We start from the raw sequence: 22,854 nt of genomic DNA, 5'->3' as shown, positions 1-22,854 counted from the left end.
AGAAAAAAAATGACCCAACATCGGTGATGTCTATAACTAGCTCGAACCTTTTAAAGCCAGCCTCCTGCTTCCTAGCTCTTAGACCCTGGGTGAGTTTTATGACTTTTTTGTCACTCAGTTTCTTAATGACCAAATTAGTTTCTATGCATTTTCATTTTTTGAAGGGGAGAAAGTTTGGATGATGACTAACACAGCAGTAAGCACTGTGTGTGTGTGTGTGTTTGTGTGTGCGGTAGCTTTTAGATTTCCAGTACAAAGTATGAATCATGGTTCTTTCTCTGGCTCTTATATTATGGAACGTAAGAATTCTTTAAATTCTCCAATTCTTTATTACTTTTAAAGCAATAGAATGATATGTTCTGTCAACCTAGAATTATAAGGCTCAAGCCACTTCACAACCTGACCCCTAAGCACAAGTACTCAGGGGTCACACAGGGTCAGAAAAACCAAACACATGTTAAAACCTAGGGTCCTCAGTGAGATGCACCTGTAATCTCCCTTAGAAGAAAGATTTTTCAAATCGAGGGTCACATTAGTGCCTTAGTGTGTTGTGAAATCAATCCCGTAGTTTGCAATGAGCATCAAAAGAATGAAATAGGGGCGCCTGGGTGGCTCAGTGGGTTAAGCCGCTGCCCTCGGCTCAGGTCATGATCTCAGGGTCCTGGGATCGAGCCCCACATCGAGCTCTCTGCTCAACGGAGAGCCTGCTTCCTCCTCTCTCTCTGCCTGCCTCTCTGCCTACTTGTGATCTCTCTCTGTCAAATAAATAAATAAATAAAAATCTTAAAAAAAAAAAAAAAGAATGAAATAGATTGGGATGCATCAGAAAGCAAGCACTTAAGTTGGTATTGTTTTCTGAATGTGTGTGTGTTTCCAGGTGTGTGTGCAAGCATGTGCCTATGACACAGAGAGAGGCAGAGACTTTGCTACTCCACTTTGCAACCAGAAGTTGGAAAGTCTCATCATTTGATTTCCACTTCAGAAATATTTCAAACGTAGACTCTCCTTTCCCATACTGTCTCCTTAGGTGAAGCCCTTGTCTTTCTTCTAAGACTATTGCAACAGACTACCAACCTCTGACACTGAGCCCTTTCCAATAATTATTTTTTAGGTGAAAATTCTAAAACCAAGACAGCTACAAGAACAATACACAAATCCTGTCCTTAAAAACTTCAGGTCGTTCCCCAACCTGCAGAATAACAAACTTCTCATGCAGGCACGGGGGGTTGGTGATGGGGGATCTTCACAAGATGGTCTTTTCCGGGTTTTTCTCTGCTGAAGCCTGAGCTTCAGCCATACTGCGCTGCTCTCTCAACATCCTTCTAGAAGGTCTGGCCTTGGTAAACAAATTCCCATCTGGACCTCTTACGAAGGCAAGTCCGAGGAAAAGCCCAAAAAGGCATCCCAGACCTTATCCCGGTAACTCCTCTCGCACAGCTTTGCAAGCACAGGGGCCAGCCCAGTCCTGCTGGAGATCTGGGCTTACGCTTCCCACTGAGCTCTTCCTGCCTCCCATTTTCAAGTTAATTGGGAGTAGGGACTCTATCTTTTTCTCTGTGTCTGTACTTGGCATTTAGGAGGTAGACGGGGATTGGGGTGGGGGTGGGGTTTGGCCTAATGAAACCAGAAGCAAAATTCAGTTGAGGACACCGCTCACGGAGGTGACCTGATTTGGGGAACACAGATAGCACATGTTAGGTCGCTTTACTCAGTCCATCAAGCTACAGGGACCTAAGACTGGTTTAAGTCACAAACAACCCATATGCCTTGGAAATTATGGTTCATTAGATTGTGTTTACCCAAATAAAGTCGTATTCTGCGATTTTTTAGACAAGTCTATAAGCATCTCCTAAGCACGCCGTGAGACATTTAAGAGATGTGTTACTTCCTTCACACAGATAAATAATTTCCAATAAAAATCAATGTGTGAATAATTTATTTTTTCCATTGATTGGAAGTCATCCGTTTAGAAAACCACTCAGAAGAGCTGACGTGAACCCCTCGTTCAAAATTCCTTTTAAATTTACAAGGAAAGAGGAAGTTATTTCCTTCTCCTTGAATTTTCCCGAAAATCGAGAGCTTTATCTAACAGTTTTGGCATTCAGGGTCGTTTTTCATGAAAAAGTTAAAAGGCACGTTGAATCTGGGTCTCCGCAGATGACCCAGCAGTGAAAGATGGACGATTCTGCTCGGAGGATTTGTGCGGGATCCAACTTTTGGGGGTAAAACAAACACAAAAGCTCCTCCCCCGAGGGGCGGGGCGATGCCCGGGTGGCGCACCAATCACAGCACGCCCTGCCCTATATAAGGCCTGGAGGCCGCGCGGTATCTTGTGCTCGTCGGTGGTCGCTCTCAGCTCGTCTTCGCGCCATGTCTGAGACGGCTCCCGCAGCCACAGCTGACACTGCCTTGGTTTCAATGGAGAATCCTCCAGTTAAGAAAAGGGGGAAGAAACCGGAGGGCCTGCCAGGCGCTAGTCGCAAGGCCCCGAGCCTCTCCGTGTCCAAGCTGATCATGGAGGTGCTGTCTGTGTCCCAGGAGCGAGCAGGCATGTCCTTGGCGGCGCTCAAGAAGGCGCTGGCGGCCGCCGGCTACGACGTGGAGAAGAACAACAGCCGCATCAAGCTGGGCCTCAAGAGCCTGGTGAGCAAGGGCACCCTGGTGCAGACCAAGGGCACCGGCGCCTCGGGCTCCTTCAAGCTCAGCAAGAAGGCCCTTCCTGAGCCCACCAAGAGCAAGGCCAAAAGGCCGTCTTCCGCCAAGGCAAAGAAGCTGGTTTTATCCAGGGAATCGAAATCCCCCGAAGGGGCCAAGACCAACAAGCATGCCAAGAAGCCCAGGGCAACGGCAGCACAGAAAGCGGCCAGAAGCGGCAGGAAGGCCATGGGGGCCAAAGGCAAGCAAGCACGAAAGAGCCCGGGGAAGGCCAGAGCAGAGAAGCCGAAGGCCGGGAAGCCCAAGCTGAGCCAGCAGAAAACCAATGCGAGGAAAGTCGCGTCCAAGAAGTAGGCCAAAAGAAGCTCTGTTGTGAACCCAAAGGCTCTTTTAAGAGCCACCCCAAATACTTACAAAACGGCGTGACACTGAAAACTTGTAGTGGCTTTTAATTGTGTAACCGTGTAATGGTCTGTTAAGTGAATTATCTTGTAGGAAGTAGGGTTCTGTCAGAGAAGGTATCGGTCTAGAAAGGTTTATCAGTATTTGGAAATCCTGTAGCCTCGTCCAAAAGTACGTTGCACAGGCACATGGCCTTGCATAGCTGCCGTGTTTCTCTGGAAAGGCATTGTAGGTTGAGGTTGGAGTGGAGATCAGCTCTGCAGGAATGTAGCTGACTTCCCAAGGGCTTGCATTCCAGTTGACCTTGTTACATGGTACTGTTGTAAATAGGGTTCCAGAACTCACTGTCCACAGCTTTCTGTGGGTCAATATATAGGAATTGTAACAAGATTTGGATTGGAATTTTAAATCTTTGTGGAGTTTTCCATTTACTTTTTGAAGATTTTGGAGAGGGAGAAACAGGCTCCCCGCTGAGCCTGAAGCTGACCTGGGGGCTCCATCCCAAGATGCTGAGGTCATGACCTGAGTCAAAATCAAGTCAGATACTTAACCAACTCAGCCAGTCAGGTGCCCTGGGTTTAACATTTAAAAATAGAAATATCAAGTACCTTCAGTTTACAGTTGAAGGAATATTGAGGGGCACCTGGGTGACTCAATGGGTTAAGCCTCTGCCTTAGGCCCAGGTCATGATCTCAGGGTCCTGGGATCGAGTCCCGCATTGGGCTTTCTGCTCAGCAGGGAGCCTGCTTCCCTGTCTCTGCCTGCCTCTCTGCCTACTTGTGATCTCTGTCAAATAATATCTTTTAAAAAAATATTGAAATACTGTATATCATTTCCAAAGTACTGTATTGTCACATTAAAAAAATTGGTTTGTTAATACAATTAGTCCAATATAATTGTCATTCTGTTTTATTAAGAGTGGATAGGCTTGTCCAGATTGTGTTGCACAGGCTGAAAAATACCAAACCTTTATGGAAATACTGGGGCTACAGTTTTTAGGGTCCAAACTGAACTACATCACAAAAACGGAAATTCTCAGGGTCTGAGTGAAGGCCTCTCTCATTTTAAGCAAAATTAGTTTTTCAGCTTTCACTTAATTTGGGATTTGGCATTCTTAAAGGTTACTATAAATGTTAAATTCATACTGTTAATCTTTTTTTGGGCCTTGGTATTTGGAGCAACCTTGAACAAAGACCCATGCAAAAACTATGTAACGCATTCTTTCATGTGCAAGCTTGTATTACAACTCGTTAGGGCCTTGCCTTTCTAAACTCATCCATGTAATTAGGCCTCTGACAATCTTCTATATAAGGGAAAACGAATACACATCATGGTTTGAAGTTGTATAGAATCAGCCACAGCCTGTGTCTTGCTTGGACATGGCGGTCAGTTTCTCTTTCAGGTTGGAAAGGCGGCGCAGGAATATGCTTCACTTACCGGGGAAGGCCGTGAGGCCCCCGCCCGACTGCCGCGCCCAGCAGCGGACGGACCCCAGACCTCCGCCTAGTAGCCGGCAGGTGCCGGGCACTGCTCGAATCCGTCTAGAGCTGACCCCGGTATCCTGCGCACCTTTGTTCCTCGCATCTTTTTAGCTCCTGGCATACTTCGGGTTAAAAACAAAGTTAACCAACCAGGGTTCTTTCTCCACTTCCGGGTCCAGCAATTAAACCCTTTCCAGCCAACAGGAAAATGGTGCTGAAATCCCACCCTCTGCAATTATGCCGCACCACAGCGAGTATCACCCAATCAGAACTTGTCCCCAGAAGACCTTCATTTACAAAGACGCGGCTGGTGTGACTGGAGAGCTTTGTGCGTTGGGGGGGTTCCGCCTCTGCGCTTATGTAAAGGACCTTCGTCGGGGCGCTCACGATTGCGTAAAATACACGCATTTTTGTCCTGAAAACAATTCATTGCCAGCACTTGACCTCTTAAAACAACCTTGCGACGCCGTTACTATGGTATAAACGCCCCATAACCTGAGACTACAGCACTCCGCAAACGACTACCAACCCACTTTCTGGAGATTTATCCTTAGCAACAACCACTGAACTTTACACTACACTAAAGTTAAGCCTACGAAGCGTTAACAGCCCTTTAAAGGATTTTGTGGGCGGCCCTGAAAAGGGCCTTTGTGTTTGAAGTATTGCGGGTGGGTTCCGTGCGCTCAGCCCCCGAAGCCGTAGAGGGTGCGGCCCTGGCGCTTGAGCGCGTAGACCACGTCCATGGCCGTGACCGTCTTGCGCTTGGCGTGCTCCGTGTAGGTGACGGCGTCGCGGATCACGTTCTCCAGGAACACCTTGAGCACCCCGCGGGTCTCCTCGTAGATGAGGCCGGAGATGCGCTTGACGCCGCCGCGCCGGGCCAGCCGCCGGATGGCGGGCTTGGTGATGCCCTGGATGTTGTCGCGCAGCACCTTGCGGTGGCGCTTGGCGCCCCCCTTGCCCAGGCCCTTCCCGCCCTTGCCACGACCAGACATGATTGTCGCAGAACTGACGGCGCCGTCTTTACGCAGCCCTTTAAATAGCATTTCTGCGGACCTGATTGAGAACGCTGTGCTCTGGCGTTCTTTCCAAATTAGGTCAGTAGGGGAGGGTGGGGCAGGGAGCCCTCATTAACATATCGATGTTTTCATTGGCCGGTGAAACTTCGCTCTGCGCCGGCGCGCTGGAGGAGGAGGTAAGGCTCTCCTCTGACTGGAAAGCTCCTTTCTCTTCTGTCCTGCGTTGTTCTTCCCCGGGCGCGTTTGTAGGTAGAATGTGTTCTTTTTTATCAGGTAAAGCCGCTGAGCAAAGAGAACCACTCAACGTTTCATTTTATTTCCACTTAATAACTAGTAAGTTGTGTAATGGTTCCTTGGGGGGGAATGTAGGGGTCATATGGGAAAGACGGTGGATTTATAGGTCAAGGGACTTTCCCTCCGCTTTCTTCAATATTCCTATTAAACTGATACATTTAGAAGGCCTTCTTTATGCTGGGCGAAGTTTAAGCCTGGCTATCTAAAAGCTCTGGCCCCGTGTCTGGGGGTGGGTGGGAAGGCGAACAATTGCAAAATAAAACGTCTGTTCCCTTTCTTTTTTTTTTCTTTAAATTTATTTATTTGTTAGAGAGAGAGAGAGAGCGAGCACATGCAGACAGAGTGGTAGGCAGAGGCAGAGGGAGAATCAGGCTCCCTGCCAAGCAAGGAGCCCGATGTGGGACTCGATCCCAGGACGCTGGGATCATGACCTGAGCTGAAGGCAGCCGCTTAACCAACTGAGCCACCCAGGCGTCCCTGTTCCCTTTCAAACATTATTGAGTGACTTCTGTTTCTACAAAAGTCTGTGCCAGGGATAGGGAACCTGGAGCTAAGCTTGGACCGCCAGTTGCCCCTGGACCCTCTTCCTGGCCTGCTGGGCCTGTCTGATTTGCCTGCAATTCCTAATAAGCTCCCCTTCCCTCCCTAACTCAAGGCTTGTCAGCCTTCTCCAGGTTTAGAGACAAGAACAAACGTTTTGTTGAGTTGGGGATTAATTGTCGGGCAGGGCTAATACTTGATTAAGGTCATTACAAAGCCTACAGGGCCCTCTTCTGGAGGGCTTTTGATGAGATTATTGGTGTTTTAAACAAGGCTAATCCCATTAAGGAAAAAAAAGCAGAATAGAGCAGAATTGGATCTGAATGTGGTTTGGGAGAGGGCTTTTTCAAATAAAACATTTCTCCTTAGCCTCCTGCTGCAGCTTTTGAAAATTTCCATGATGAGACTAACTCTAGTCGGAACCCGGAAGGGGGGGTGCATACCCTCCATCCTGGTTAATAAATAAATGTCTATTGTGGATACTTAGAATGAGACTATGGCCTGAGAGCCATCATATATATATATATATGTGTGTGTATATATATATATGTGTGTGTGTGTGTGAGATATATATACATATATATGTGAGATTATATATATGTGATATATATATGCTATATATATATGCTCTACAATTATATATATATGTGATGTGTGTGTGTATATATATATATATATATATATAAAATCTCATTCCTTCTCAGATGAAAAAAGAGTTCCAGGAGAGGGTAGGAAAGCCTTGATTTGTAACACATCTGGAACTATTAAGCATTCCTCTGCCCCAGATTGAGGGTTTTTAGGTTCCTGACTTTTACTCTCTCCTCCCCCACCACAAACACATATTTTACAAAGAGGACTTAGCTAGGAAAAAATGTCAAACACTACAGAGAAAAGATGTAAGGTCTGAGGTTATAAGTAAAACTGAAATCTCAACATGCTTTTTAATTCATGGAAATAAATAAAAATAGCATGTATATAATATGGTAATTTCATGCAAAAATCCGTGGTGTGAGCCACTGCTGATACACATCCCAGCAGGTGCCCTCTGCATTTCGGCCAGAGATCCAGGCCAGCTTCCCCACAATTTTATTTTGCCCACTCTATCATTAATAAAACCTCACTTTTATTTTGATATCTTATTCTTTTTTTCTATTCCCTTCTCCTAATGTTCTCTTTTATCAATTTTTCTCAATGACGACTCAAAAATTGTGAATGTCAGAACAGAAATATTTAAAAGGTATGTGGATACAGATGTATAGTAAAGATGATCCTTCCTTGGTTGGGCATCTGTCTTGGGCTCAGGTCGTGATGCCCGAGTCCTGGGATCGAGTCCTGCATCGGGCTCCCTGCTTGGCGGGAAGCCTGCTTCTCCTTCTGCCTGCTGCTCTCTCTCTCCTGACAGACAGGCAAATTAACTCTTAAAAAAAAAAAAAAGAATGGATCCTTCCACTCGGTGAGGAGTGCCTGCCTTTCTTGGTCTTAAGGTTTGGGAGAGGGGTGGCTCACTCTGGAACCTTCATGGCTGACTTTTCTTTTCTCCTCTCTTACCCTCAGAGAGAAACTGGCTTCAGAGAACCCGGCTTCAGAGAACCCCGTTCATTCAACATGTGAGGTACGTCTTTCAGCTAAAAACCCTACAAACAAGTTGTGGCTAATAGGTCACATCACACATTTGAATGAATAAAACCATGAGGTTAATGACAGGTCTGATAAAAATATGAAATGCCTACAACCACCCTCTGCAGCAGACTGACTCAATCAAAGTATCAGAGCTGTGGAATCATGTATAGATTGCGCGCGCGCGTCTGTGTGTGTGTGTGTGTGTATCAGACAATTTTTTAAAGATTTTATTTATTTCTTAGAGAGACAGAGAAAGAGATGCAGGCTCCCTGCTGAGCAAGGAACCCAATGAGGGACTTGATCCCAGGACCCTGGGACCATGACCTGAGCCCAAGGCACACACCTAACTGATTAAGCCACCCAGGCACCCCTATAATTGGCAAATAATTCTGATACTTGCCCAGGGTTGAGAAGTACCACTATATATCATCATTTTAAAGCATATAATTGTTCTTTAGTGAGAAGAAATATTAGAGTAGAAATACATTTGACTTATATTACAGTCAAAGAAAGGTATATGTTCAGCCAGACCCAACTTCATTTTCCAGGGCTTTTATAACATTAGTTATCTCTGGGCATTTGGGGACCTCACTCCTGGTCTGGGATGGACGGCTCTTCCAGCCATGGGCTGATGAATCTTACTGCAATTTAAGGCTTCAGTATATTTCTCTTTTCCCTGGTATGAATATCCATTGTCTTAGTCACTTTCTCTAAATTCAGTTTTCATTCCCATTGGATTATCTGTGGCCCATAACATATACAAGGTCTTTCCTTAGTTTCCTTACTTTCTCTCTGTCCTGTTCTAGAAAATGCTCTACGTTTTCTTTTTAGTACAAATAGTCTACTGAAAGGTTTTGTCCCGTCTACTTCCTCAGCCTGCTGTCTTTGTGGGCGCTTAATTAAACATTCTGAATTTATTTTGACCTACTAAAAAAGTTCTTTGGACAGAGAATTTCTGACAATGCCCTTTGTATATATTTATTTGTTTCAAAAATTTTTTTTAAAAGTCTCTAATTAAATTTGACTTTCAAATTCCCTTTGATACTTTCTTTTTTTTTGTTAAGATATTATTTATTTATTTGACAGAGATCACAAGTAGGCAGAGAGGCAGAGAGAAAGACGGGGGGAAGTAATTTCCCTGCTGAGCAGAGAGCTCGATATGGGGCTCGATGTGGGGCTCGATGTGGGGCTTGATCCCAGGACTCTGGGATCATACCTGAGCCGAAGTCAGAGGCTTTAACCCACCGAGCCTCCAAGGCGCCCCCTTTGGATACTTTCTTAATCACATACACAAAACACAAAAAGTATTTTGCTCTTGTTTTAATGCCAAAACTGTAATTCCAAACATTTACAAAAGGAAACTCCACTAACTGTTACATCTGTATTTAAGACAGATGCCCTCTTTTGCACACATTGTCAAGACGTTTTGGCAGGATCAAAATTGGTTATTCACTGCTTTATGAAAATGCCATTGTGGTAACTATTTAAGGAATTAAATTCAGGGCATTTAATCAACCCTAGAGTAAGGTTAACTGAGACCACTGGGCTTTATACAGATACCGGTACTTCCCCTCCTCACCCACACGCCGTCCCACCACGAGTATACAGAAGACTCCAGAACTGTTTGTTAGACTCTTTGGATCAAAAGCTAGAATTTTATATTTAAAAAATAACAATACTTAAAACAAAAACAAAAACACAAACAGCAACAACAGTTTCTACTCAAATCTGGTGAATAAAAGGATTCACAGGTGTTTCAAGGCTACTCGTACTCAAATTTCTCCCTTAATGAGAAAGAGAATAAATAGAAATGAGAATTCATTCATTAGGAATTTGTTTATTAACAGAAAAAAAAAACCCTTAAAAAATACACCCAAAGAAAATGTTTCCAAATATTTATGAAAAAGTTACAGGGATATGACAAATTCTGAAATGTTAAAACGGATTCTCTCCCCACTGCAGCAAACATCAGAGGTGTGGCCACCAGGACAGCCCTGAGAGACAGGAGCAGTGCCCCATGACATTTTTTCTTGACACAGAAAGAGGCACTGTATAGTGGTTATGAGCTTGACTCTGAGCCAGACAAGCAAGAATAAAAATGGAGCACAATAATTTTCTAGCTGTGCACCCTTCAGCAAGTTAGGTAACCTCTCTGTGCTTTGGTTTCCATAAAACAAAATAAGGGTAATGAAATGACCATGGTTCCTACTTCACTGTTTTCTTCAGAAAAAATATCCTGAACAAGGCCTGGCATCTAGGAAATGCATACTTATTATTAGCTGAAAAAAATAGTTATAGAAAATATTCATGCCATGGAAGGCACGTGTGTTGGATGTCAAGTCAATCCAGGCTTTGTAACAAAATCATCACGTATAATCATTAATAATGAGTTGACATTCTACCTGTTAACATTGATTCGAAAAGAGAAACAAAAAAAAAAAAAATGATGACGCAAAGTCTACAGATAGAAATCAAAACCTCAGATACCCATCCATCAATGTGAAGATCTTCAATGTTTAAAGTCATGCATTCTTAGTTCTAGTCATTATTAGATTAGAGTAAGATTAGAAAAAAATTATAGTTTAAAAATAGTAGCTTATAAGAGTTTTCCAGCATTTTAGAGACGGCATTATGTTTTCGAAGGGGTATGTGTGTGTGTGAACGTGAAAAATGTTTCATAGTGAGTCAAGCCCACCAGCCCTGTAAGACCATATTGTTCAGGCAGAACAAGAATGTCTGCCTTAACCCCCCAGCAGGTCTTTTTTTTTTTTTTTTAAGATTTTATTATTTATTTCCTTGACAGACAGAGATTACAAGTAGGCAGAGAGAGAGGAGGAAGCAGGCTCCCTGCTGAGCAGAGAGCCCGATGTGGGGCCCGATCCCAGGACTCTGGGATCATGACCTGAACCGAAGGCAGAGGCTTAAAACCACTGAGCCACCCAGGCGCACCCCCAACCCCCGGCAGCAGGTCTTAATCAACTGCACCTGAACTTCAAAGATTACCATAGGTTTTCTTCTGTTCAGGCAGCTCAGCAGTGCGCTGTGATGAAACCAACTGGTGACTCAAATTCCTCAAATTCTCTGGAGCTTTTCTCCACAAAAGATGTCCAGTGCCCCTTCCCTCTTTCTGTCTCCTTATTCCTGCAGAAAACACCGCCCCCACCCCATAGCTAGACAGTCGCAGGACCAGTGTGACACTTTCGACGATAGCCACCAGGTGGCACCCTTCTCCACCCGACCGCGATTTGTTTGTGGCTGGTTTTGCTAGAGGCCAAATAGGATCCAGAATTTAAAATGTAGGTCTTTGATTTTTCAAATGTAGTTGATCTTAAGAATTGATGGACAAGGGAAGAAAAATTCAGGTAAGAAACACTGAAGGAAAATAGAGGTTTATAACTTCCATTATAAAAAGAATGAGCGGCTCAATCAGTTAAGCATCTTACTCTGGGTTTTCACTGAGATTGTGATCTCAGGGTGGTGAGATTGAAGCCTGAGCTGGGCTCTACACTGGGCGTGGAGCCTGCTTAAGATTCTCTCTCTTCTGCCTCCTGCCCCCTAAAGAAATCATGCAGTATGCAACACACTAATTGTATGTTTATTAAAGAGTATATTTTGATTTTATGTGTTAATATAGCAAAAGTGAGAGGAGATACACAGATCGTTTATTACTAGCTAATGGAATGAGAGTTTCAATTTAACTGATTTTCAACTTTTTGACAATAAGCACAAATTACATGTACTTTTATCCACTTAACTTCTGTAGCCAGAAAAAAAGAAAAGTTTAAAAAAAATCGTTGAGCTCTCTTTGCCCAAATTCAATACCTACTAAACCGTTGAGCTATATTTGGACTTTTGAGGCACCTGCTACGGAGACAGAATGCCTTGTTGCACTGTTTGCGGCCGAATGTACATAGCAGCAGAAAGGAGACCCGTGCCAACCGGGCATCATGTCAGTTTCTTTTGAACATGGTCAGATGAATTACTTTCCCAGAACGGAGTAATTCCTGAGCAGCTTGGTGAGATGAGTTTCTTTTCTTAATGAGCACAATTGGGGAAGAGAGACAGACTCCCTGGAACCCCAGGAATATGCCAGGGTACCCCCAGGCCACACTGTGGCATCCATTTTGCCATCTTTAATATGAGAGATGTCGCTCTGGTTCCTGGAGGGAAATGCCAGCAGGATTGTGACTCTGGAGGTGCAGGCGGAACAAAAACACCGTGGGGTCCAACATAGCCACAGACACTCAGTGCTGATCCCCGTCTCGACCCCGGGGGCGCCAGAGACGCACGGGACAGAGCGGCCCCGGGCTGGCAGCAGAGGTAGCCAGCCACACGCTGGACTTCTTTGCCCAGAGACGTCGAAAGGAAATGGTGGAGGTTATTTTCTACTGTTTCCCTTCGTTTTGGTCAAGCTCGGGCAAAATAAAGACACTGGGGCCACGGAAGAGCCGTGCCCCTCCCTTCTCCATTTCTTGGCACAGCTAAAACATTGAATGCCCAGGCGTGTGAGATGGGTCAGAGTCAGACTGTCCGAGCTGCAAACCTGTCTCGAGCCCTGGCAGGCTGTGAGCTACTCTGTACCTCATTTTGGTCACCTAAAGAAAGGACGAGGATAACAGTACTTACATCAGAGCATTATTGTGAGAATTATACTGTAAGTGGGTGCTCAGAACTCAGTCTGGTAGCAAGTAAAATGCCTTTTTAAAAAAATATATATATAAGTGTCAGCGCCCTTATCACCACCGTTATCATTCTTAGGATCATTTTCATTGTCCTTTCATTAGCAGAGACCGGGCAGGAAATGACTGCATTACTTCAAGCCTGGCACACCAGAGAGGCACGATGAATGCAATAATGTAAATCGTGAGTCTGTGTGAATCTGTGACAACTTGCTGCCAAATAGAAAAAGATGCCCCTCTTCAAGACATTTCCCACCCACTTTCTGGAAAACTCTCATAAATAAACAGAGGCATCCACAATGGTTCTTTTGGACCAGAGGGCTCGGTGACAGGTGAATTACTGGACAACAGAGAGAGAGGGGACCGAAAGGAAACTCGGATGGGCCTAGGAAATGCCTGAATGTATGTGCAAAATTCTGGTAAGAGCATGAGAGTGTTATGTCCCAAGGAGAAAGTTCATTTTTTTTCTCAGATGTTGAAAGGAACTGTGAGTCCCCCAGATGTCAGGAGCACTATTCCAGATGTAGGAGATGAGATGACGTGGGCATGCGGAGTCGGAAGTGATGCAGAAGCGAAGGCAGGCTCTAGAGGCAGCCGGTGATTCAAGGGAGCCCGTTCTGCCCAGCGGCCAGCGCTGGGGCTCTTTGGCACGCGGGAACTCAAAAACTGAAATGGGAGGAACTTTCCAAAAATGAAGAAGGCAGGATGCAAGCAGAGACTTCCTGGTGCAGTTCCTGTTCGTTCAGTCCGACCCTGCTCTGGAACACCAAGAGGGCGCCCTCTCTTTGAGTCTCCACGTCTCCTCCCCGCAGGGGGTCTGCAAGCTGTCCGTCACTTACATTCGGCCAAGACATAGTCCCCCATGGCTCCTCCTGCAGAGATAAGAGACAGGAAAGTGCATCGCAGACCCGAGCACCCTGCCGCCTTGTCCCTGGCCCTCACCTCCCACATCCATTCACCTCAACTGGGACCGCCCCCTGCCTGGAGACCTCCCAGGGTTCACACCATCATCTCTCACCCGGAGTTGCTTACCAGCTTTCTAACTGGACCTCCTCATGTCCTGTCTCACCTCCTGACACTCATTCTCCAACTGCCAAGAGTCTGTCCCCACCCACTGTTCCTGCACTGACTTCCCTGGGCTCACTGGCTAGCATCCTTGAGGCCCGCAGAGCTCCGCGCAACTGGCTTTGTCCGCCCCTCTTCTTCGTGTCTGTCTTAGGACCTCAGGGGCTCTCCTTCTACCGTGTTAACTTGTGCTAGATTTCATTCCTTTCTGGATGTGGGTTCGAGAACAGCAATAGCGATGAACTCAACGTTAAAGCCCGCGCACTGCTTTAAATAGCAGCTTGCAACATAGTATGTTCTCCAGAGAAGTTTGTTGAACTTGGAGCTTTTGTTCCAAGGAAAACCATGAATTCCTGCTCCCAGGGCTGTACACATGCTCCCAAAGAGAAAAAGAGGACCAGGCTTCTCTTGGACGGATATCAAAGCCCCTTTGCCCTCCCTCCGTTCCGCTTCCTGACGCGTTAGTGTGTCCCCAGCTCAGAGGAACTGAGAGATGTCCTCCTTCCTCCTACTCACTTGAAGCCTGTCTTTTCCTTAAGATTCTGAACAGAATTCCAATAAAAAGGAGGATGATGCAAACAGCGATCCCACCGATGACTCCAATGACCAGGGTGCCAGACATCGGGGCCTCTAAAAAGGCAAAAGCAAGGGAAAGCTGGCACTCCGGCCCCAGCCCAGCTCAGCCCCTCCCCTCACTGCCAGGCTGAGCCTTCTGCTTCCCCCCACAACGGACGTGCCCCACCCCCCTCGCCTGTACCCCAGGCGGCAGTGAGGGGCTGATCCAGGCCGGGGTGCTCCACTTGGCAGGTGTATCTCTGCTCTTCCCCAGGGGCCACGGCCAACACCGCCCAGCCCTGGTAGGTCCCATCCCCGTTGGGCAGCACGTCCTTCGGCTCAACGTCCGTGGCATCCAGTGGCTGCCCGTCCTTTTGCCACTTCATGGTGATATTCTGGGGGTAGAAGTTCAGGGCCTGACACCGCAGGGTGCTCACTGCCGAGGCCACGCGCTGAGTCACCTTCACCAGAGGGGGCACTGCACAGGAAGGAGGAAGGATCTGGAGAGGGGAACTTTCTACCCTTGCCAGGAAGACTGGAACTTTCACTTCCCTTCCTCCGTGGGTTGGAGGAGGAAGAGAACCCTGTCCCGACACAGCTGCGGGACAGTCATCGTTTTGTGTCCTAAATCATGTCGCAGGAGTGTCAGATGTGATGGGGAGCTGCACGGTGGACAGCCAAGGCCATTCTCCTGCCCATGTATAAACACACTTACCTGCAGCGCACGGCTTCCGTCCTTTGTCAATAGAGTAGATGGAATCGGATAAAATTCCACAGTGTGCAGATGTGATCGAATGAGCCCTACTGGCAAATTCTCCCTGGCTCAACCCAGTGAGGGTTCTTGTAAAAAGGGGCCTCCCAAGATGGGCAGCCCTCAGGGACTCTCCGCATCCATTCTTTAAGTAACCTTTAACCTCCCAACAATTCTGCTACTCTGATTGGTTGCCGCCTCTGGTAATTTCCTGGCTGGGCTTTCACGCAGTAATTGACATCTCTGAAATTCCTAAAAGGTATAAATATACACAGGGTTCTTGGGGAAATCAAGAGATCACAGATACTTCTTCTTCGCTCATGTGTAGGGAGAAAAAACCCTAAAACCCTGACCCTCAGCGGTGTCCTACATCGTAGTTCTAAGGTGGAGCCCTCAGACCTCAGACCTCTTGGCCCCGAGAGTCATGTGACCCTGGCCACCTGGGAAAGCCCAGCCCCTGACCTCACCCTGCCTTCCCCTCCGCGGCATCCGGACAGTCCAGGGGCAGCCGGGAGCCCCCACCATACCTCGCCGGTCCAGGACCCCTTTTCCCAGCTCCAGCAAGCGTTCCAGCTGCTCGGGGCAGTCCCTCTCCAGGAAGGCCCTGTTCTGTTTGGCCCGAATCTTGTTCACTTCCCATTCCAGCTTGGTGGCCTGGGCCTTGGGCTCTGCTGCTCTCCAGTCCAGCGTCTCGGGGCAGAATTCCAAATGGTTCTGCCCGTCGTACCCATACTTCCAGAACCCCCTGGTGCTGTTGTCCTCTTGTACCTCACAGCCCAGGATCACTTGCAGGGTGTGGGACTCTGACAGCACCCCGAGCTTCGTTACTGAAACCAAAGGACAAAGTCCTTGTCTCGTCATCCCCAGGGAGCCTAGGACGGCAGACTCCCTCCTCCCGCGGGACCTCAGGCTCCCTACTTGCTCCCCCCAGATGCTTCTTCGAGGTGGAGAAGCACTCTGCCCCCCTGGGAAAGGCAAGTGCCCTCTCCATGTACCCTTGCTGTGGTTGTGATTGTCCATGATGGTCCAGAAGTCCACGATGAACATGTGATCCCAGCCTTTCAGGCTCTGACTCAGCTGCAGCCACAGCTGGCTGGTGGCCCTGCCCCGGACCCACTGGGCTCGGGGCTCTGCACGGCGACTCTCGTGACTGTAGGACACGAACAGCTGGTCGTCCACATAGCCCAAGGCCTCAAACAGGGGCAGCCCGAGATCTGGCACTGAGGCGCCCATGAAGAGGTAGCGCAGAGAATGGGACCCTGGGGAGAAGCAAGAGGACATCTCTGTGGGCTGAGAAAGGGGCTGGGAGGCAGCAGGGCCTCACCTCTGCTCCGTCTGGGCCCACCCACCACACGTGAGCTATAGGGCCTCTCCGCCCCCCATCACAGGCCTGGGTGCTCTCCCCTCCCCGGGGGGGCTGCCACCACCCTCTTGGAACTCCCAGCCTCTGCCCCGTTCCCACATTTAGGGCAATCTCCCCTGCAGCCCACCAACTCTCTAAGATCCCAAAGCGTCTCTAGCTGGGGCAGCCGAGCTCAGGATGCTCACGGGGAATTAGATCCACGTGCGGAGGAATTCACTGCTGGGTTGTTGTTTGCTTGTTTGTTTGTTTTTTCATAATTCCCATCTCTAAACTCTTTCCTGTGTAAGTGTTTGCTGTGAAATGCTGGCAGATCTGCTGATCCGTAACTAGGATACTTTCAGAGCAAACACGGAAGAAGACCCAGGAAGGGCAAGAGAGAGTTTCCCTTCCTTCCGCTATGGAAAGAGGGACTCTGGGATGAACGCCCAATACCTAGAATAGCGCCTGGCATGTACTCCGGGCTCGGTACATCGTTGTTAGATGAATCGATGATAACTCCTTGCTGTTTATCTCTGGCCCTGAACTCCAGATTCTTACACCCAACTGCCAACAGGACCCACCGGTTGGGTAACTAACTGGAAAAATCCAACCTCAGTCTAACTCTTGATTTCCCCCAAGCTGCTCGCTGTTCTGCCTTCACCATCTCAGAAATGGCATCACCCATCAGCCCATGGCTCAGGCCAATGAAACATCTAAAATAATTTTAAGTCACAGAGTCGCCTTTGACTTTTCTCTTTCTCTCACACGGTGCCGAGATCCTTCGGCAACTTCCTTCTAAAGATATCCAGAAAGCACCTGCTGCTCATGGCCTCCCCGGCTAGCCCCAGGCCCGGCTGCCATCTCCCCCTGCATCCCAGCAACAGCTCCCTTGCTGCTCCCGAGCTCTGACTGTGACCTCCTTCACCCCTGCTTCCCACAGCGTGGCCAGACCTATGGCGGATTGTGTCCCTCCTCGGCTAGAACCCACACAGCAGCCGTGAGGTCCTGGGAGACCTTGCCTGTGGCCGGGGGCTGAGCCCCCGGTGAGTCTCCACTTCTGGTCGCTGCTTCTCCTGCATCCCAGCCACTCCTAACTGGGCCGCTGTGACTCCCTCATCAATGTCTGGAGACACTTCTGACCGTCGGAACTGGGGGGATGCTACTAACATCCAGTGAGTAAAGGACATCCTGCGATGCACAGAACAGTCCCCACAACAGAAAGTGTCAGTTTCCCTAAGGCTGCAGTCTCTGCTTCAACTCAACCTGCGGGTCCCCTCAGCTCAACTGGGAAGCGTTGCTTCTAGAAGGCTCACCCCTACTTCCTTCAGCCTGAGAGGAGCCTGCCCCAGCCTCCCCTCCTCACCCATCTTCACAGCTCCTGCTGCTACCTGGGGCTCTGTGTCCTTTTGTTTGTTTATTGTCATCTCCCCTCTAAAATGCAAAATACCAGAGGGCAAGGGCTTGGCTCCCTGCTATGTCCCCCGGTCTAGAACAGGGCAACTCACGCTCCATTACTCCCTTTATAAGTGTGAACAACGAATATTTCTGTTCCACATCAAATTTAGTATTCAGCCTCTACTGCGGTGTGACATGTAAGAATCACAGCTGTGGAGACGCAGGTGCTGTTTCAAGAGCCCAGGGTGACGTGGAACAAAATTACCCAGGAGCAGGTTATGCCTCATTCTCAATGTCTGTAAAACGTGGGCACACATCCCACCTGCCCTCCAAGCGTTGTTCTGAGACTGTGTAAACAAGTGTGTGTCGAGACCCGTTCAGCTGAGATTAGGAACAGTGATAGCTCTTCATTTTGCATCAGAAAACCAGATCGCCTAAGTTCTTTCTAACCTGGGGAAGGAACTGAGCCTGAGGAATTTTTCGCCAGTAAAATCACCCTCTAACTGGCTCCTACTTCCCAAATGCTTAGTGGAGTCAAACCTGATCACAGAGAGGAAGGTGATTTAAAACCGAGTTCGATGTCAGTTATCCTCACGTTGGCATCCTTTGGTAAAGGCCCGTCAGTTACACATATTACGATGAACTTTGCAAATCAATCCCCACCCCCCCACCCCGCCCGCGGCTGAAAATGCGAACTGTTCCGTTCAGTTCAAAAGTCCAGAAATCACAGATACGTTATTTTTTCCAGGCAAAGGAATAACCGCCAAGAGTCAGTAAGGTTCAGGTCAGATCTGTCTCGGGGGCCTCTCCCCACCCGGAGTTGGGAAGGGGTGTGTGGGGGGGTGCGGGAAGCCCAGCCCCCGCTCGATCACGGGCCCCCACGCGTCTGCGAGGCTGGACGCTGTGTGTGTGTGGGGGGGGGGTCGCTCAGCCGAGGCCCGAGGCCCGCTGCCCTCTGCCAGCCCCGAGTGTCAACACCCCGGCCGGGCCCACGTCGTCTCTGGGGAGAAGAACTTCCTGTTTGGGGACGACCGGGGAAAAACACGGGCCTAAGAAGAGCAACAGCCCCCAGCTCGGACTCCGAGGACCCGGGGATCCCAGCTCAGCCTGGATGAGAAACGCGCAGATTTGGAGTTAAAAGTAGTTAAAAGCGTCGCGGTCGGCGGCGGGGGCGGGAGGCTCGGAGCGCCACCCTGGGGAGCTGCGACGGAGGTGGGGGCCGCACAGGCCCCGGGCGAGGGGACCCGCAAACCCGCCCGCCCCCCCGCGGTGGAGACCCTCCCGGGAGAGTCGGGGCCAGGCTGCTCTCGGGGCCGAGCCGCGCCCCCCGCGCTTGGCGCCCCCCGGCGCTCAGGAAAGCTGGTCTCGATCTCGTCCCCCCGCGGCCCGGACTCACGCGGCGGCCGCCCGGGCTCGGCCACGGTCCGCAGCAGGAGCAGCAGGAGCAGCGCGCGCCGCGCTCCGGAGCCCATCGCGGCGCGGCGAGCGCGCGTCTCCCGGCTCCGCGCGTCCCTGAGCTTCACCCGCCTCCGAGCGGCGGCGACGCGGCCATGGCCAACGAGTCACCCTGGAGTCGCTGCCCGGGCTGCGGGGATACCAGACAAAACTTCCTGGCCAGTGCGATCCTTTTCCGGGGCCGCGGCTGAGAAGAAACGCGGCTCCTGAACTTGAACTCTCAGGCGGCCCCGAGCACTGGCTTGTGAAACGCTGTGACCCAGCTGTCCCCGGGGGTTTTCAGGCCTACGGGGACCTCGCTGATGGGGGAGAGGATGCTTAACAGTATTCCGACCGAAACAGCCTAATTTCTGATACTCGATACTTAAATAGGAATTTAAAAATTCAGCGATACACTTTCAGCATTTTTATCTTAAGTTCAGCTTGCCAGTCCTGTTTATTCAACTTAAAAATACGGGTTTTGTGTAAAATTTCCATTTTATTCCCACATTAGAAAAAATGAAATCGTAAGTTTAATAAATTAGAACCTACTGAAACATATTTCACAATTTAATAGATTTTACAAACTTTACAACACATTGAAATCACCTAGAAAATCATTAAACCTATCGATGCCCTGTTTTTACTTCAGCTACTGATTTAATTGCCGTGCGGTGTTACCTGGGGATTGGAATTTTAAAACACACACACACACACACACACCCGCCGCCACCCCAACTCAACACACCCGAAGTTTGGGAACTACTGCTTTAGATATTTCAAAATATTTTATCAAATGTAATACATCTGATTTTCCTAAAAACCTTTAAATACCTAATAAATCCTATGAGCAATACCTTTTTAAGCATGTGTGCCAATTTTGGCCACCTAAGAAAAATAAATCAAACTTGGAAATTGGGGCCTAACTGCAGGGGGATATGAAATGCAACCGGAAAAGTGTTGAATCCAGTGGATGAATCCATCGGGGTTGGTTGTAATATTCTTTTTTCTTGGTAACAGCTTGATTATTGAGATTTAATTCACATACCGTTCAATTCATCCACTTAAGGTGTAAAATTCAGTGAGTTTTCACATTTTCACAAAGGCATGTGACTATTACCACAGTTCTAGAACATTTTTCATTCTCCCCCACAAAGAAACCTTATGCCTTTTAGACAGCACTAGGCAATGCCTCCCACCCCACGGGAGGTAGGCTGTCACTAATCTACTTTCTGTCTCAATAGATTTACCTCTTCTGAACATTTTAGACACATGGAATCCTAGACTATGTGATTCTTCATGACTGGCTTCTTTTATTTAGCGTAATGGTTTCGCGTTTCTTTTTCACGGATGAATAATATCCCATCACGCCCCATTTTATTTCTCCCTTCGTCAATTGAGGGAAACTAGGTTATCTCAACTTTGTGTCTATTAAGAAGAATGTTGCTCTGAACACGTGTGTACCCATTTTTGTGCGGACTTACATTTTCTTTTCTTTTGGGTGTGGACCTACGGGTGGAACTGCTGGCTCCCATGATGACTCCATGTTCAATTAACCTTTTGAGGAACCGCCGGACCGTCTTCTGAAGTGGATACACCATTTCGTGCTCTCGTCAGCAGTGAAGGACAGTCCCGATTTCTCTATACCTTTGCCAACACTTCCTATGGTTCATCTTTATAATGCTGGCCGTCCCAGTCAGTGAGAAGGAATGCCTCATTGCGCTCTGGGTTCGCCTTTCCCTGATGACTGGTGATACTGAACATCTTTTTTTTACCTGACTATTGGCCATCTAGGAACCTTCTTTGGAGAAACGTCTGTTCAGATCCTTTGTCATTTTAAAATCTGGGTTATTTGCTTTTTCTCATCGAGTCTAAATGTCCTTTATGTATTCTAGATGTAAGGCCAGTACCAGATATACGATTTGGGAATTCCAATTCAGTGTGTTATCTTTTTACTGTCTTGGTGGTGTGCCTCGCGGCACAGACACTGCTAATGTTGGTGAAGTGCAACTTACGTATTTTTTCTTTGGTTACTTGTACTTTGGGTGTCATAACTGAGAGATCATTGCCAAATCCAAAGTCACAAAGATTTATACCTACAGTTTCTTCTAAGTATTTGTAGTTTTAGTTTTCACATTTATGTCTTTGATTCATTTTGAGTTAATTTTTGGATATGGTATGAGGTTGAGGTCCAACTTCATTCTTTTTCATGTGTGTAAAAGTAAAATCTCAGCTCTTCCTTTGTGTGTAGGGGGAGAAAACAATTCTTTCGCATTGTATTTTCTATCCTGTGTGTTTCCTCTTCTACTCACACAAAGCGCTTGACTTCTACTTTGTCTATTTAGCTCTCACTGCACAGAGGAGACAATAAATGCTGTCTGGCCTGGGGTGCCAGCCGCCGGCCATGCAGAGATTGACAGCAAGCCCCACTGTGCTGCTTCTTAGCTTTCCTATCTGATTAGAATAGCTTTTTCCAAAGAACTCCAATGGTGCCGTGGCTGAAATGCTTGCTAACATGGGCATCTGAGCAGTGGTGTTCATGGAGTCCAGTGAAAGCTGGTTCCTGGCTTCTTTGCGCCCCTCCCCAGAGTGTAAGATTTTGTCCTTTGTCCCAAGCATCTGCTTGCAGGGATATGCCAGACCCACCTGGGTCTACCAACAGCCTAGCTCCTTCCTCGTGTGCTCATGGTGGCCCCGTTCAGGCCTCAGTGTTCAGTATGGCAGGGGTAGGTGACTGCTTTTCCCAATGGACATTCGCTCAGCTCTGACTGGTTCCATTCTTGCTGTGCTGGTCCCCTCTGTGGTCTGAGTGCAGGCCTCCCTGACCCCTTAGGGAGAACAGGTATCAGCGTGATGGCAGAGGAAGAGACATGGGCTGGGCACTGCACCCCTGCTTCCTGCCGAGAGGTCTTATGGCGGGTCACATATGTTGAAGGCAGTTCTGAGGGGCAGGAGTAGGAGGTAGATGGTCCCTGGGCCTTCTTTTCTGAAGTATTAGCTCACTCCACGAGACCAGTAACCGCCTGTAGGCTGGCCTCAGCCCCTCCAGTCTCTGGAAACCCTTGTGGATGGGCAGGGGTTAGGGGTTGAAATGTGTCCCCCACTAAAATAGTTGAAGTCCCAACTCCCAGTACCTGTACGTAACTTCATTTGAACATTCAGTTTTTGCAAATGATCAAACTAAGATAAGGCCATTAGGATGGGACCTAATCCAGTAGGACTGATTTTAACCCAGAGAAGTTCATGGAGGGGGGATGTGAAGACATGAGGGTATCTGAGAGCAGCCTAGACGCGAGGAGAGGGACCTGGAACAGACCTTCTCTCATCTTGCTCAGAAGGAATCAACCCCGCCAACACTTTCATTTCAGAATTAACCCCCAGAACAGTGATTTCAAAGTGTCCAAGTCCTGATTACTACCCGAGGAGAGAAAAGGGAAGGGAAATGCAACTTGCAGAATGCTAGGCCTGTACGAAGGATCATGCTGGGCTGTCTATACAGGAGAAAATTACTCTCAACATCTTCTTAAAAATATATTATCCTGGGGTGCCTGGGTGGCTCAGTTGGTTAAGCGTCCAACTCTTGATTTTGGCTCGGGTCTTGCTCTCAGGGTCATGAGATCGA

The 22,854-nt window shown here is 48.1% G+C and overlaps 3 protein-coding genes across 3 annotated transcripts; 1 reads left to right on the top strand and 2 right to left on the bottom strand.

The window, feature by feature from the left end:
* Window positions 1-2,370: 2,370 nt before the first annotated feature.
* Window positions 2,371-3,009, top strand: H1-6 (H1.6 linker histone, cluster member; the record flags this gene model as incomplete). The annotated part of the gene is made up of 1 exon (XM_080805873.1): window positions 2,371-3,009. The coding sequence occupies one exon, from the start codon at window positions 2,371-2,373 to the stop codon at window positions 3,007-3,009; it is 639 nt and encodes a 212-aa protein (XP_080661999.1).
* Window positions 3,010-5,221: 2,212 nt separating this feature from the next.
* Window positions 5,222-5,533, bottom strand: LOC308344684 (histone H4; the record flags this gene model as incomplete). Its single annotated transcript, XM_080806421.1, has 1 exon — window positions 5,222-5,533. One exon carries the CDS (start codon window positions 5,531-5,533, stop codon window positions 5,222-5,224), a length of 312 nt encoding a protein of 103 aa, XP_080662547.1.
* Window positions 5,534-11,587: 6,054 nt separating this feature from the next.
* HFE (homeostatic iron regulator) lies at window positions 11,588-19,467 on the bottom strand. The gene is made up of 6 exons (XM_080805509.1): window positions 19,195-19,467; window positions 16,057-16,320; window positions 15,589-15,888; window positions 14,513-14,788; window positions 14,272-14,385; window positions 11,588-13,562 (listed from the first exon to the last, which is right to left on the bottom strand). The coding sequence occupies exons 1-6, from the start codon at window positions 19,268-19,270 to the stop codon at window positions 13,522-13,524; spliced, it is 1,071 nt and encodes a 356-aa protein (XP_080661635.1). The 5' UTR covers window positions 19,271-19,467; the 3' UTR covers window positions 11,588-13,521.
* Window positions 19,468-22,854: the final 3,387 nt, after the last annotated feature.

Source organism: Martes martes, assembly GCF_963455335.1.
Source record: "Martes martes genome assembly, chromosome: 6".
NCBI classification, from domain to species: domain Eukaryota; kingdom Metazoa; phylum Chordata; class Mammalia; order Carnivora; family Mustelidae; genus Martes; species Martes martes.
Note: the sequence above shows the minus strand (reverse complement) of the source record. Positions and strands in the feature narration are given on the sequence as shown.